This window comes from Plecotus auritus (genome assembly GCF_963455305.1).
Source record: "Plecotus auritus genome assembly, chromosome: 5".
Classification (NCBI taxonomy): Eukaryota; Metazoa; Chordata; class Mammalia; order Chiroptera; family Vespertilionidae; genus Plecotus; species Plecotus auritus.
The window spans coordinates 140,454,887-140,468,351 of NC_137776.1; the positions used below are offsets into that span (position 1 = coordinate 140,454,887).

Genomic DNA, 13,465 nt, shown 5'->3' on the forward strand with positions numbered 1-13,465 from the left:
AAGCTTCAGGGCCTTGAGCGTGAAGGATAGTCCAAAGAGGTCTATGAGGGCTCATATAATCAGCAGGAATATTAAATATTTGAGTTAGGAGGCTTTGAAATGTCAGTATTTTAAAAAAATATACACTTTTAGAGACTGGGTATTAGTTTATTGGAATTGGTCCCTTTTCTAGATTTATGATACTATTTATCTTTGTAGGTGATACTCTCTGGAATCATAGGATTAACAACTTGGAAACGGCCTATGATACTCCTGGTATGTACTGTTCTTATAAATGTTTACCCTTTGTAAAAGGTGCTATTTATGAAGTCTATTAAATAAACCATTGAAGAAATGCTAAAGCTCCCTTGTGCATCATAAAAGATGTTAATGATGCCCTAATTTCTGCCTGTGCACAGAGGGTCTCGGGTGTGATTCCTAGTGAAGGGCATGCACCTGGGTTGCAGGTTCATCCCTTGCTCTGGTCTGTCTAGGCATGTGCGGGAGGCAACCAATCTGTGTGTCTCTTTCCTCTTTCACATCAATGTTTCTCTCTCTCTCTCTCTCTCTCTCTCCCCCTCTCCCTCCCTCCCCCTCCCTCCCTTCTACTCTTTTTAAAAAGCAATGGAAAAAATATCGTCCAGTAAGGATTAACAATAACAAAAAATAAGTTAACGATGGACATTATTAGAACTCACATGTTCTCATAACAGTAAAGTATTTTGCCAGTTTTCTGATTGACTTTAAGTTCCTTATGTATCCAAGACTAAATAATTCTTTCTTGTTTCAGGATTAGACCTACTGTAAGGATATAATTTTTAAAAAACATTTAATATGAATGTTTTTAACAGATATAAAACTGGAGGGAATAATATAATAAATTCTCTGTACCAATAATCCAGCGTTAATAATTGCATATTAACTCCTAGCTAGTCTTGTTCAGCTTGACCCATTCCCCCAACCCTCCATATTCTTTTGAAGCAAATCTCAATATTAATCATAAATACATAATTTTTTATTGTTATAATGCTCTGCTTGGACAACCTAAGAATTTCGTTACTTAGATTTTCTATATTCTCTCTTTATCACACAAATATATTTTTATGATAATACTAGAGGCCGAGTGCACGAAATTCATGCACTGGGGGGCAGGGAGGTCCCTCAGCCTGCCTGCACCCTCTTGCAGTCTGGGACCCCTCGGGAGATGTTGGCCTGCCAGCTTAGGCCCGATCCCTGCCTAAGCCAGCAGTCAGACATCCCTTTCGCAGTCCAGGGCTCTTGCAGTCCAGGATCCCTCGCTCTTTACCACCTGCCTGCAGTGGAGGCAGGAGAGGATCCCGCCACCATCGCTGTGCTCGCCAGCCATAAGCCCAGCTTCTGGCTGAGTGGCGCTCCCCCTGTGGGAGTGCACTGACCACCAAGAGGCAGCTCCTTCATTGAGCGTCTGCTCCTTGGTGGTCAGTATGTGTCATAGTGACGGATTGTTCTGCCAGTTGGTCGATTTGCATATTAGGGTTTTATTATATAGGACTAGAGGCCCGGTGCACAAATTCATACACAGGTGGGGTCCCTTGGCCTGGCCAGCGATCAGGGCCAATTGGGGCTGGCTGGCGGAGGGGAGGGACAGTGGGAGGTTGGCCAGCCAAGGGGAGGGACCGTGGGAGGTTGGCCGGCTATGGGAGTTGGCTGTGAGAGCACACTGACCACCAGGAGGCATTGAGCATCTGCCCCCTGGTGGTCAGTGTGCGTCATAGCTACCGGCCGGTTGTCTGGTCGTAAAGATCGCTTAGGCCAGTGGTCGGCAAACTCATTAGTCAACAGAGCCAAATATCAACAATACAACGATTGAAATTTCTTTTGAGAGGCAAATTTTTTAAACTTAAACTATATAGGTAGGTACATTGTTAATAACTTAATTAGGGTACTCCTAAGCTGGCCTTTGCTAAAAACTCAAGGGGCCAAAGAGCCGCATGTGGCTCGTGAGCCACAGTTTGCCGACCACTGGCTTAGGCTTTTTTATATAGAGAGATAGACATATATTGGTGAGTTTTAAAATTTTTCATTATTGAGGTAAAATTCACTTAATATAAAATTAATCATTTTGAAGTATATAATTTAGTGGCATTTAGTACATTCCCAATATTTATTCTTTGTTTTTATTTGCTGTGTCCTTCTGATTCAGGGAGTACTATAAAAAACCAACCGTTACTAATGAAGTTGCCAATGTTCAAGGATGAAATACAAGGTCTAGGAAATTCAATTTGAAGTATACTTAAAAAAAATTTTTTTTTAAATATATTTTATTGATTTTTTACAGAGAAGAAGGGAGAGGGATAAGAGAGTTAGAAACATCAATGAGAGAGAAACATCGATCAGCTGCCTCCTGCACACCCCCCACTGGGGATGTGCCTGCAACCAAGGTACATGGCCTTGACCGGAATCAAAACCTGGGACCTTTCAGTCCACAGGCCAACGCCCTATCCACTGAGCCAAACCGGTTAGGGCTAAAAAATTTTTTATATAACATTTCATTTTAGAATTTCCTCCCATCCAGTTTGAAATAGGGTTAAATAATTTTCTCATCATTTTATGTATATACTTAACAGTTTATCTTGAACAGACCAGTGCTTGCTAGGTGTGGGTAATAAATACAAAACTAATTAGATTCTTAAATACTACAAGGAGAAGAAGCACAATATAAAATACCATCAGAAAAATAGATTGTACCCTGGCTGGTGGCTCAGTTGGTTGGAGCCTTGTCACAATACACCAAAGTTTTGGGTTTGATTCCCATTCAGGATGCATGAAAGGGTCAACTGATGAGTGTATGAATAAGTGGGACAGCAAATGGAAGTTCTCTCCCTCTCTCTCTCTCAAATTAATAAAATTTTTAAAAAAGAAAAATGGATTCCTATATTGTGTTGATGGTCCTGAAAAATTAGTTTTCAGGCCACACTAGCTGGTTCATCTCAGTGGTTAGAGCAGTGGTCCTTGGACTGAAGGGTCATGGGTTTGATTCTAGTCAAGGGCACATACCTCCATTGCAGGCTCAATCCCCAGGCCTGGTTGGGGCGTGTTCTGGAGGCAACCAATCAATGTGTCTTTCTCACATGGATCTTTTTCTCTGTCTCTCCCCCTACCTTCCACTGGCTCTTAAAAAAAAAAAAAAAATGGAAAAAAAAATATCCCCAGGTGAGGATTAAAAAAAAAAGAGTTTTCAGGGCCACAAGACAATTTAGGCGACATTTTACCAGCCCATCAATTATTGCATTTAGTGAAACTAATATTTCTGGAAGGAGTAAATTACTAAGGCCGCATTTTAATATGTCATCAGGATAGGCGAAAACGAGGCTTTGGATGAGTTCTGTGGCAGATGTTACGAGTGCCTGAGGCTTGTTTAGCAACAACTCCCTACGTTTACAATCTCTGCAGAAGAATTTTGGATGGTGTTCAATGTATATACTAATATTTGGTTATAGGAATCATCTTTTCCATTGGGTCAGTATTGAAATACTCAGTAATAGAAACCTCAGGTATTTAAATTAAATTAAAATCAGAAAATCTCTAATGCTATTTATACTTTAAAAATTCCAACTGGTGAAGAGAATATGAGTATGTGTTCTAGATAGATATTAAGAAAGCCCTCCTTTTATCTAAGTAATAAAATAATCTGATGAACAGAGTGGATCCAGAGACATGGAAGCATAGAACAGAGAACGGAATCTTGGAGGGAAGGTAGGGGAAGATGGGTGGGTGGGAGGTAATCAACCAAGGACCTTGTATGCATATAGGTATGGCCTATGGACACAGACAATGGGGCACTAAGGGCTGGGATGGGGGACGGGCTGGAGGGGATCAAGGGGGAGGAAAAGGGGACATATATAATACTTTCAACAATAAAGAATGAGTAAACAAAAAAAGAAAGCTCTCCTTTAAATACATTAATTTTTAACATTGTTTTCTTTTGGAAAGATGCCCTATACATTTATTATATGAGCTTAAGCAACTTTAAATAAAAATGACCTTAATACTCATGTATCTTTATTACATTTTATTAATTAATTTATTTATCCTCACTCAAGAATATTTTTCCATTGATTTTTAGAGAGAGTGGACGGGGAGAGACAGAGAGAGAGAGAAAAATCAATGTGAGAGAGACATATTGATTAGTTGCCTCCCACAGAGGTGTGTGCCCTAGATCTGAATCAAACCTGTGACCTTTCAGTCCATGGGCCAATGCTCTATCCACTGAGCCAAACCAGCTAGGACTCTTTATTACATTTTAAAACATTATTTCTAATTTTCTTCGTAAGTATATGTAATTTGGTCACAAAGTTGTAACCAGTTTGTACATCCCATGTTGTGCTCTGCTTTTTCTGTTTAACTAGAAGCCCAGTGCACAAATTCATGCATAGGTGGGGTCCCTCGGCCTGGCCAGCGATCGAGGCCTATGTGGCGGTTGACCAGCCGGGGGGAGGGGCCACAGGATGCTGGCCAGCCGCTGGTAGGGGGGGCACTGCAGGAGGTTGGCTGGCCGTGGGAGGTTGGCTGTGGGAGCGCACTGACCACCAGGGAACAGCAACAACCGGTCAGTGCAACCGGTCGACCAGTCGCTTGGTCGCTTAGGCTTAGGTATATATAGATAGTAAGTTATTAAGTTAATATCAGTAAATACTGTTTTCACATATGAAGAGTCTACAATGCCTATCCCTTGAAATTGCTAAGTAGCATTCTGTCATATTTCTGTATTACTATCAGTTATGAGCCTGTTGGTCATGCAGAGATTGTTTTGAAATGATAATTAGCACACATTTATAAAGAAGATAAATTAATTGACAGGCATTCTACCCAGGAAAACTTTCTGAGGATTTCAATAGATCATCTGAGCCTTAGTCAATATCATAAATGGAAAATTCCTCAGTCCACGTGAATCTTAATAGTATATCATATAACCTGTCCCAAATGCTTTTGTTATGTTAAAAAAATGAAAGATCGTGTGATAGAATGAAAGAAACTGGACATGTCAGTCACACACGCCTTGTTTGAGTCCTAGCTCATCCCCAAAAGGCTGTATAACTCTCTGCAAATCACTTATTTTTCCCGAGTATAAGTTTTCTGTTCTGAACAGATGGGATAATCTTGTGACAGACACCAAGGGGTGGCTCTACCACCACCACCCCCTTTGTCGATACTATACTTTTTGTTTTTGTCCATCCCCACTCATCCCTGAGTTTAGGGAATGCACCAATCGATGGTTTTTTGTTTGTTTGTTGTTGTTGTTTTGTGTGAGAGGCCGTGCTCCATGAGAAAAGCCAGTGGGCACCTAATCTGTGTTCTCATAGACCCGGGCGTGGCTGGTCAGAGTTCAGCCCTTCTTCCCTTTGTGTCCCACACTCTGCCCACAGGAGCACCTCTGACTCTAATGCAGCCATTCTGCCTTACGTAAGCCTGGGAACTTCTTCCTCTAGCTGTGTGCCTGGCTGGCTTCTTTTGTTGTGGGGCGCAGCTCAGCATCACTTCCTGAAAGAGACCTTCCCTGACCACCCTGCCCCTCACCAGGTCCCAGCCCTGAATATTGGCCTCACAGCCTGTCATTAGCCTGTGTGCTGTTCGGCCGCTAGTGGCTGTGTGTCTCCCCCAGTACATAGCTCTGTGAGGACAAAGGTGTTGTCTATCTTCTTCACCCTGTATCCACAAGATCAATGTGCTCAATACACATTATTGTTGGCCTTGGAGTTAATTTGGGAGTCAATGAGAAATTTAGGTCCTAGGTGAGTTCTCAGTTTCTCTTTTTCTTTTGTCTTACATTTCTCTCACTTGCTTTTGTTCTCTGCAGCTTTGTATTCCTCCGCTTTTACCTTCAGGGTGGTAGGGAGTATGTTGGTGGTGGAGGTTCAGAGGGCGCTGGTTGGTGTTTTCAGGCCCCTTTGGGAGGCAAGCTGTCCTCAGTGTGAGTTGCTGGGTGCACACCCGTCGAGGACACTTGAATCCTTACTTTCTTTTGAGAACCACTTACCTTTGTGCTCCCCCTTTTGTAATTGTTTCGGTGGTTCCTCAGGTTTCATACTCCTTTGAATAAACGAGGGTCAGTTTGACCTAGTTCCTTCAAACTCAAGTTTTCATGGATACTCAGAATTGGTGGCTCTCATTCATTGGGTTCTCTTCCTTATAATGATAAAATACTCCTGTGTCCAGAACAAAAATGAGAATGTTGGAAAATAGTCTGCAAATATTTGTAGCTATTTCTTAATATGACTGGGATTGAGCTAGGGTGTTTGTGCATGTGCATACATTTATGCATGCGTAGTGTGTGCATGCATGTAGAGTATTCTTGGTTGTGTATTTTCCATCAAGAGCAAATATTTTCCATTTTTAAAAAAATGTTTTTATTTCTTCTAGATATTATTCCCTTTTTATTCTAATTAAATGTTTAGAAATCACAGGCTCAGTGCAAGAAAAGACCTCAGTGTTTGTATTGTCTAGGCACCTCGGTTAGAAAATGAAATTGTCTTGATAAGATATTTTTCTTTGGTGGCACATTTGGCAAGAATTGCCACTGTGAAAGCCCAGGCATTCTGCCTATGATTTTGGTTGCTTAGGAATTAGTCATTTGAGCTATTGTTACTTTTTGCTTGTTGTTTGGAACAATGGGAAGAATAGGACTTTTAATCTGATACAAGGACACCTGTATTCTTTAGCACCAAGAATGAAGGTTCTTGCCTGGTGATGTTCTTGGGTCACATATGTGGTTTATTCTCAGCTGGGGGCCCTGTTGATTTGCAGTGAAGCCTGGGAATTGAAGAGGTAAATGAACTGGCTATTTAAAAATATTATGTATCAGTTTCTCTCCTAACGTCAAGATTACATATAGTATTTAGGGTAGAGCCTCATTATCCAAAGAGACTAAAAAATGGCTTAAGTAAAATATAGAGACATGGCCCCCACCCCTCATCTAACAGTCCAAGTGGGCTAGACTGGCAAGGTGGGCTGCTCCACGAAGCCATTTGGGGATCCAGTTAACTCCTGAGCCACTCGGGTGCTTTTCATCTTACTATTCCTTGAGGGGAGAGTCGGGGAACACCCACACACGTGGTCCAAAGAGGTTAAGGAATTAGCCTCAACAGTGAGTCAGAAATAGTTATAGGTGGGCTGTGTTGTAAGGTAGGTGGTGGTTCTTCCATTCCTGATGGTAATTGAGAACAGGAGGGGTCAGAACACCCACGTGCAGTTTAGGAATATGCACATTTATCAAATGGGCCCTGAAGCTCTGGTTTAGTGCAGCCTGGTGCTTTCAAATATATCTCATGGTTGTCAGTAATTTGGGATGAGCCCTGGTTTGAGAGGCCAAGAACCCCGCATTTTCATTCTAATGCTGACATGTTACCACTGATTATCGGGGGACCTTGGGGGAACTCTCATGATTTCTCTGTCTGTAAAATGAGGGGCTTAGATCAGAAAAATCTTTTAAGAGTCCTTCTAGCTCGCATATTACAGGTTTAGAGAATCTTCTTTAGTTACCTGGATGATGTTTTAACTTTAGATGAGCATTTTTAACAGGCCATTATAAGTGCCCTGTGTATAAACTGAAATACTATGATTGTTTTACTATTGGTTTTTTTAAGGCATAAAAATGGATGGTTATTCTCACTCTTCAGAATTATTAATACCCTCTTGCCTGTATATAATGCTTAAGAGTTTACTAGGTTCTTTTACATTTCTTGTGTGATTTATAGGTATCATTTATATTTTATAGATAAGGGACCAGTAGCTCAGGAGTTAACTGGTTTATCCAATCATAAATAGATGAACTATTATTAGAAACCTACCATTCCTGCCCAGCCATCATGGCTCAGTGGTTGAGCATTGACCTATGAACCTGGAAATCATGGTTTGATTCCTGGTTAGGGCGTATGCCTGGGTTGCAGGCTCGATCCCCAGTGTGGGGCTGCCCCAGTGTAGGGCATGCAGGAGGCAGCCAATCAATGATTTTCTCTCATCATTGATGTTTCTATCTCTCTCTCCCTCTCCCTTCCTCTCTGAAATCAATAAAAATATATTTAAAAAGAAAGAACGAACCTACCATCCCATTACCTCCTCTGTTAGTAAATTGGTAGGTATTTCTCTGTGGCCAACTATTGTGTGTGTGTGTGTGTGTGTAAAATGTCATTTAAATTAGTTATTTTCTTATTTGTGACGTGTCCAATTCTTCTTCAAGTTCTAAAGTGGCAAAAGTTTTGGGATTTTATCTTTGACTCAATAGTGCCAGAGGCAGAAAAGAACAAGACAACAGTTTTGAGTCTTAGTCCTGTCACTTTCAATCAGCAAGTGGCCAAGGAAATTATCGAGTTTCCTTATTTGAATAACTAGAGGCCCGGTGCACGGATTTGTACACATTGAAAGGAAATTTATTAGAAGGTGGCTGGCAGGGCAGGACTGGGCGAGATGGGTCAGACACACCCTGGAGCCAACCTCTGCAGACGCCCTTCGAGCCCTGGTGCCGCCCCAGGTGCGGGGTCCCTCGGCCTGGCCTGCAGGGATCAGGCCAAAACTGGCAGTCCAACATCCCCCGAGGGGTCCCAGAGTGTGAGATGACACTCTGTAAAGTTGCTGTCACTCGACTGCTCCTGCGTTGAGCGTCTGCCCCCTGGTGGTCAGTGTGCGTTATACCTACCAGCCGGTCGGCCAGTTGCTTAGGCTTTAATATATATATATATATAGATGTGAATGCACCCATCCTTCAGGACTGTAGTGAGGAGCAAAAGATGTGAATGCACATGAAACTGTAAATGTAAAATGGGACCTAAGGCTTGGCAAGCACATTATGCTTTATTTTTCATCATCCACTGATTAAATCCCCAAGAGGGCAGCTCTGTCAGTTTGGTGTGTCATTAACTAACCTATGGCAACAAAAAATGCACTTAGGCATCGTGAAGGCACCCTGAACTTGGTTTGGGCTTACCTGTGACCTCAGTGGGTTTAGCCCATTAATAGTGGAGCTTTCATTTCTGTCCTTTGATAACTTGCTATGCATTAGGTAAGAACCTGGAACCCTCAGAAATAGGAAGTACTTGTGTGTTCATCTCTGGGCAGAATTAAGGCCTGAGCATTACCTTGCTTACAAACTTACCTAAGCCATTTGGGTATGCTCTCAGCAGGTTTAGTTTGGTAGCAACAGGTAATTGCCAAAGCTTTGAAAATACCTTCCCGCCAAGTTGATGTTTACAATAAAAGTGAGTCTCAAGCCAAATTCTGCTACATATGCAAACTCTTACTAGCCAACAAACAAAAAATTGTTCATGCACTCTGATTTGCACGCTTAAAGGATAGAGAGCTGGGATTTTTATCGAGTTTACAGAACACAGTATGAACAATTTTTTACTTGTAGTTTTTTTTTGTTGTTGCATCCATTTGTCTTGAATACCATGGCTGATAACCTGAAATTCTGCCGAATAAGCACAGCTAAGTTTATTGACCCTGCGGCTATAAGAGAGAACACTTCCTTGCTAGTAGTTCTGAGTAAGGGTGAGTCAAAGAGAGCCTCAGGTGAGTCCTTCTAAATAGGGAAACTTACTGGGTTTGGGCAGAGCCTCTGAGATAAGAGCTTTGGATTGGTGGGCGAATGGAAGGGAAGGCATAGAAGCAAGATTTGGTGAGTAAGCTGTTAGATTTAATAAACTATTTTATTGGTCCACAGTCTTACCTTTGTGGAGCAAGTATTCCCTGGAGCAAGTAGCTAAGTTCTCTTTGCTTGTTCTCAGTATTGTTTACTATAAGGTCAGAAATAAACTGAGTGGCCAGATTATTATGATCTCTGAACGCATAATAATCTGGCTTCTCAGTGTATATCCTATATAATAAAAGGCTAATATACAAATTGTCCCCTCAACCAGGAGTTCCACCAGCAGGCAGGCCGGCCAACCACCCATGTCCCCTCCCCCTGGCCAGGCTGGCCAGACCCTACCCATGCATGAATTTATGTGCTGGGCCTCTAATATATGTGTGTGTGTGTATACACACACACACACACACACACACACACATATATGTATATATACACACATATATACACACACATGTGTGTGTATATATATGTGTATATATATATACACACATATATGTGTATATGTATATGTGTATGTGTGTGTGTATACACACACACACACACACACACACACACACACACACACACACTGAGTGGCCAGATTTTATGCGTTCAGAGATCATAATCATCTGGCCACTCAGTGTATATGGCCGGTCCCAGAATTGATTAATGCAGGGACAGGAAATTGTGTTGATTTTAGCTCTCACCACCAACTTCACAGAGAACACGTATTAAGCATCCATTGTGCTGATTAAGCAAACTAATCATTTCATGAATTGGACAACTCATTTCCACTATGCCAACTTAGCAAAATCACCTGGATGTTGTTGAGAGATCAAGATAAAGAAGGAAGCTTCTGGGTACAGTGTTTCTCATAAATGCTAGCGGACTGTCCTGGCACGGGAGTTCTTCATTGTCCTGAGGATGTTGCTTGGACCAACCTATCCTATATAATAAAAGAGTAATATTCAAATTAACCATCACTCTGCTACACCCACAAGCCACGCCCACAAGCCACACCCACCAACCAATCAGGAGCAAATATGCAAATAAACCCAACCAAGATGGCTACCGCCACAGAGAGCAGGAAGAAGGCTTGGGTTTCCCCAGCAATGGAGGAAGCCAAGCTTTCCGCCTGCCCTTGCTGGCCTAGGCCTCCACTTAAGGCTACAAAGTTTCATGATAGAAGATACATAAACGCAAACAGAAATGGTGGCAGCCACGGAACTGGAAGGAGCAGGAGGCTAGGGTTGCCCCCGGTGATGGAGGAAGCCAAGCTTTCTGCACACCCTGGCCGGCCCAGGCCTCTGCTTAAGGCTACAAAGTTTCAATTATAGAAGATACATAAATCCCAACAGAAATGGCTGCCGCCACAGAGCGAGCAGAAGGCTTGGCTCTGCTCCAGGCTACAAAGTTTCAATTGTAGAAGATAAATAAACCCCAGATACCAGGGCCTCCGCTTGGGTCACCAGGGGGCGTGGCCAGCCTGCAAACCACCACAGGCCCCTCACCCAGGCCGCCCCACGCCCCAAGGGAACCCCCACCCTGATCCGGGACACCCTTCAGGGCAAACCAGCTGGCCCCCACCCGTGCACCAGGCCTCTATCCTATCTAATAAAAGTGTAATATGCAGATTGACCATCACTCCAACACACAAGATGGCTGCCCCCATGTGGTCAAAGATCCTGCCCCCATGTGGACACAAGATGGCCAGCAGGGGAGGGCAGTTGGGAGGGACCAGGCCTGCAAGGGAGGGCAGTTAGGGGGGGGGACCAGGCCTGCAGGGGAGGGCAGTTGGGGGCAATCAGGCCAGCAGGGGAGGGCAGTTGGGAGGGACCAGGCCTGCAGGGGAGGGCAGTTGGGGGGGACCCAGGCCTTCAGGGGAGAGCAGTTGGGGGGGGACAAGGCCTGCAGGAGAGGGCAGTTAGGGGTGACCAGGCCTGCAGGGGAGGGCAGTTAGGGGCAAACAGGCTGGCAGGGGAGCAGTTAGGCATCAATCAGGCTGGCAGGGGAGTGGTTAGGGGGTGATCAGGCTGGCAGGCAGAAGTGGTTAGGGGCAATCAGGAAGGCAGGCAGGCGAGCAGTTGGGAGCCAGCAGTCCTGGATTGTGAGAGGGATGTCCAACTGCCCGTTTAGGCCCCATCCCACCGGGATCGGGCTTAAATGGGCAGTCGGACATACCTCGAGGGGTCCCAGATTGGAGAGGGTGCAGGCTGGGCTGAGGGAACCCCCCACCCCCCGTGCACGAATTTCGTGCACCAGGCCTCTAGTATGTACATGATATCACACCCTGTGTTGAAGTATTTCAAAGTGCATTATAGATACACTCTGGTAATATGTGAATATCTGATCGCTGAAGGGCCCTACAGATTGTAGTGATCAAGTTCTGAATAACACTGTGAGAAAACTGCACAAATCATGAATGAATGATTTGGAGCAAGAAGGGAAACTGTTTTCAATGGGGGGAACATTTTAAAATAGATGCATTGTCATGTGAAAAGTTGCAGAATAATATGTATAGTACGTGTGTGTGTGTGTGTGTGTGTGTGTGTGTGTGTGTGTGTGAAAAACCTGGGGGATTATACATACATTTTGTAGTTACACAGGAAATTTCTGAAAAGATGTACGTACAGGAAACTGTTTCTAGTAGGCACCTCTGTTGAGTGCAGTGGGAATGGGAAGGAGGGAGACTTTGCCTTCCTGCTTTATACCTGGAGAGCACATGTGTTGTCTAAAGAGGAGGCTGTTTCAGTTTCTTGCGTTAGTTGGGTTTGGCCATTGGTATCTGCAGTATCCGAGCTCTCTTCTTGGGGTTGATCTATCTGCCTTTGTGTGAGTCTGGTGAGAGGCAGGGCCCCACCTCCAGGTGTGGACGCTGCTGAAGCCAGATGCTTACACTTCTAAATGCCGGCGGCCAGGTTGCTCGTGACCTCCAACCACTGAACTTCCTGTCCAGGACTCTGAAGCTGGAGCCACTGATGCACAATAGTCAGGCAGCTGAGAATTCATTAGGGAAAAGAGGCAACCAGTGTCCGAGGCTGGCCACCAGGGACGTGACCTTGGTAGAGGTCCCAGCACCCAGCTTTCCTTGGCTCCTTCCTGAGCTTCTGATCCTGATTCCTGTGGATTCTGTGAGCTACCTGATAGCCTTGCAAGAAATTCCTTTTCTGCTTACATAGCACAACTTGGTTTCTGTTGTTCACAGTATAATCAAGAAGTCTGACTACTGTAGGACTGTGATATTTTTCCTCCATGAGTTACTTTTATAACAGGTTAAAAAAAACTACTTCAAAAATAAGGAAATTCATTTTAAACATTTGGTTATTTATGGTAACTCAGTTGAAGAATGAAAAATCCAATGGGTTCTCAAGTTAGATTCATTAATGGTGAGTCTTGACTGGGTGGAAAGTGTTGGGTAGAAGAGGCTGGGGTGGGGGAAGTGTCAGGGCTGTGGTGGTGGTGGAATTGGGTCTTTTCTAGCTGTCATTTCTCAATGAGGACACCAAAAGGTTGCCTTGTGGTGCTCTTTACTGAAGAGAAAGGAATAATTTAAAAATGGACATTGTGTATTAGCAGGTATTATACATGTTGAGGGGAAAGAATATAGATTTGAATAAGACCTGCTTCTGATTGGGGTCCCCTTTATTAGTTGTATGATTTGGGGCATAATAAATAAATCACCACTTGTTTTATGTCTATATCTATAAAATATTTTTATATAATACACACTGTGTATATATTTTAAACATATGGCGCATACATATACTAGTATGTACACACTATATATATCAAACACATTACAGTAATATTGTGACATTTTATAATTTCCTAAATGCCTTTTAAGAGGAAATTACATTTTTATTTAGAAAGAAAAGCTCATAAGCC

At 43.3% G+C, this 13,465-nt stretch overlaps 1 protein-coding gene across 2 annotated transcripts in view; it reads left to right on the top strand.

The window, feature by feature from the left end:
* Window positions 1–13,465, top strand: part of ENTREP1 (endosomal transmembrane epsin interactor 1) — a 65,869-nt gene that overhangs the window by 13,245 nt on the left and 39,159 nt on the right. For both annotated transcript variants that reach the window (XM_080669203.1, XM_080669204.1), the window contains exon 2: window positions 199–255. In XM_080669203.1, coding sequence (XP_080525329.1) covers window positions 199–255 — 57 coding nt within the window. The remainder of the gene's footprint in view (window positions 1–198; window positions 256–13,465) is intronic.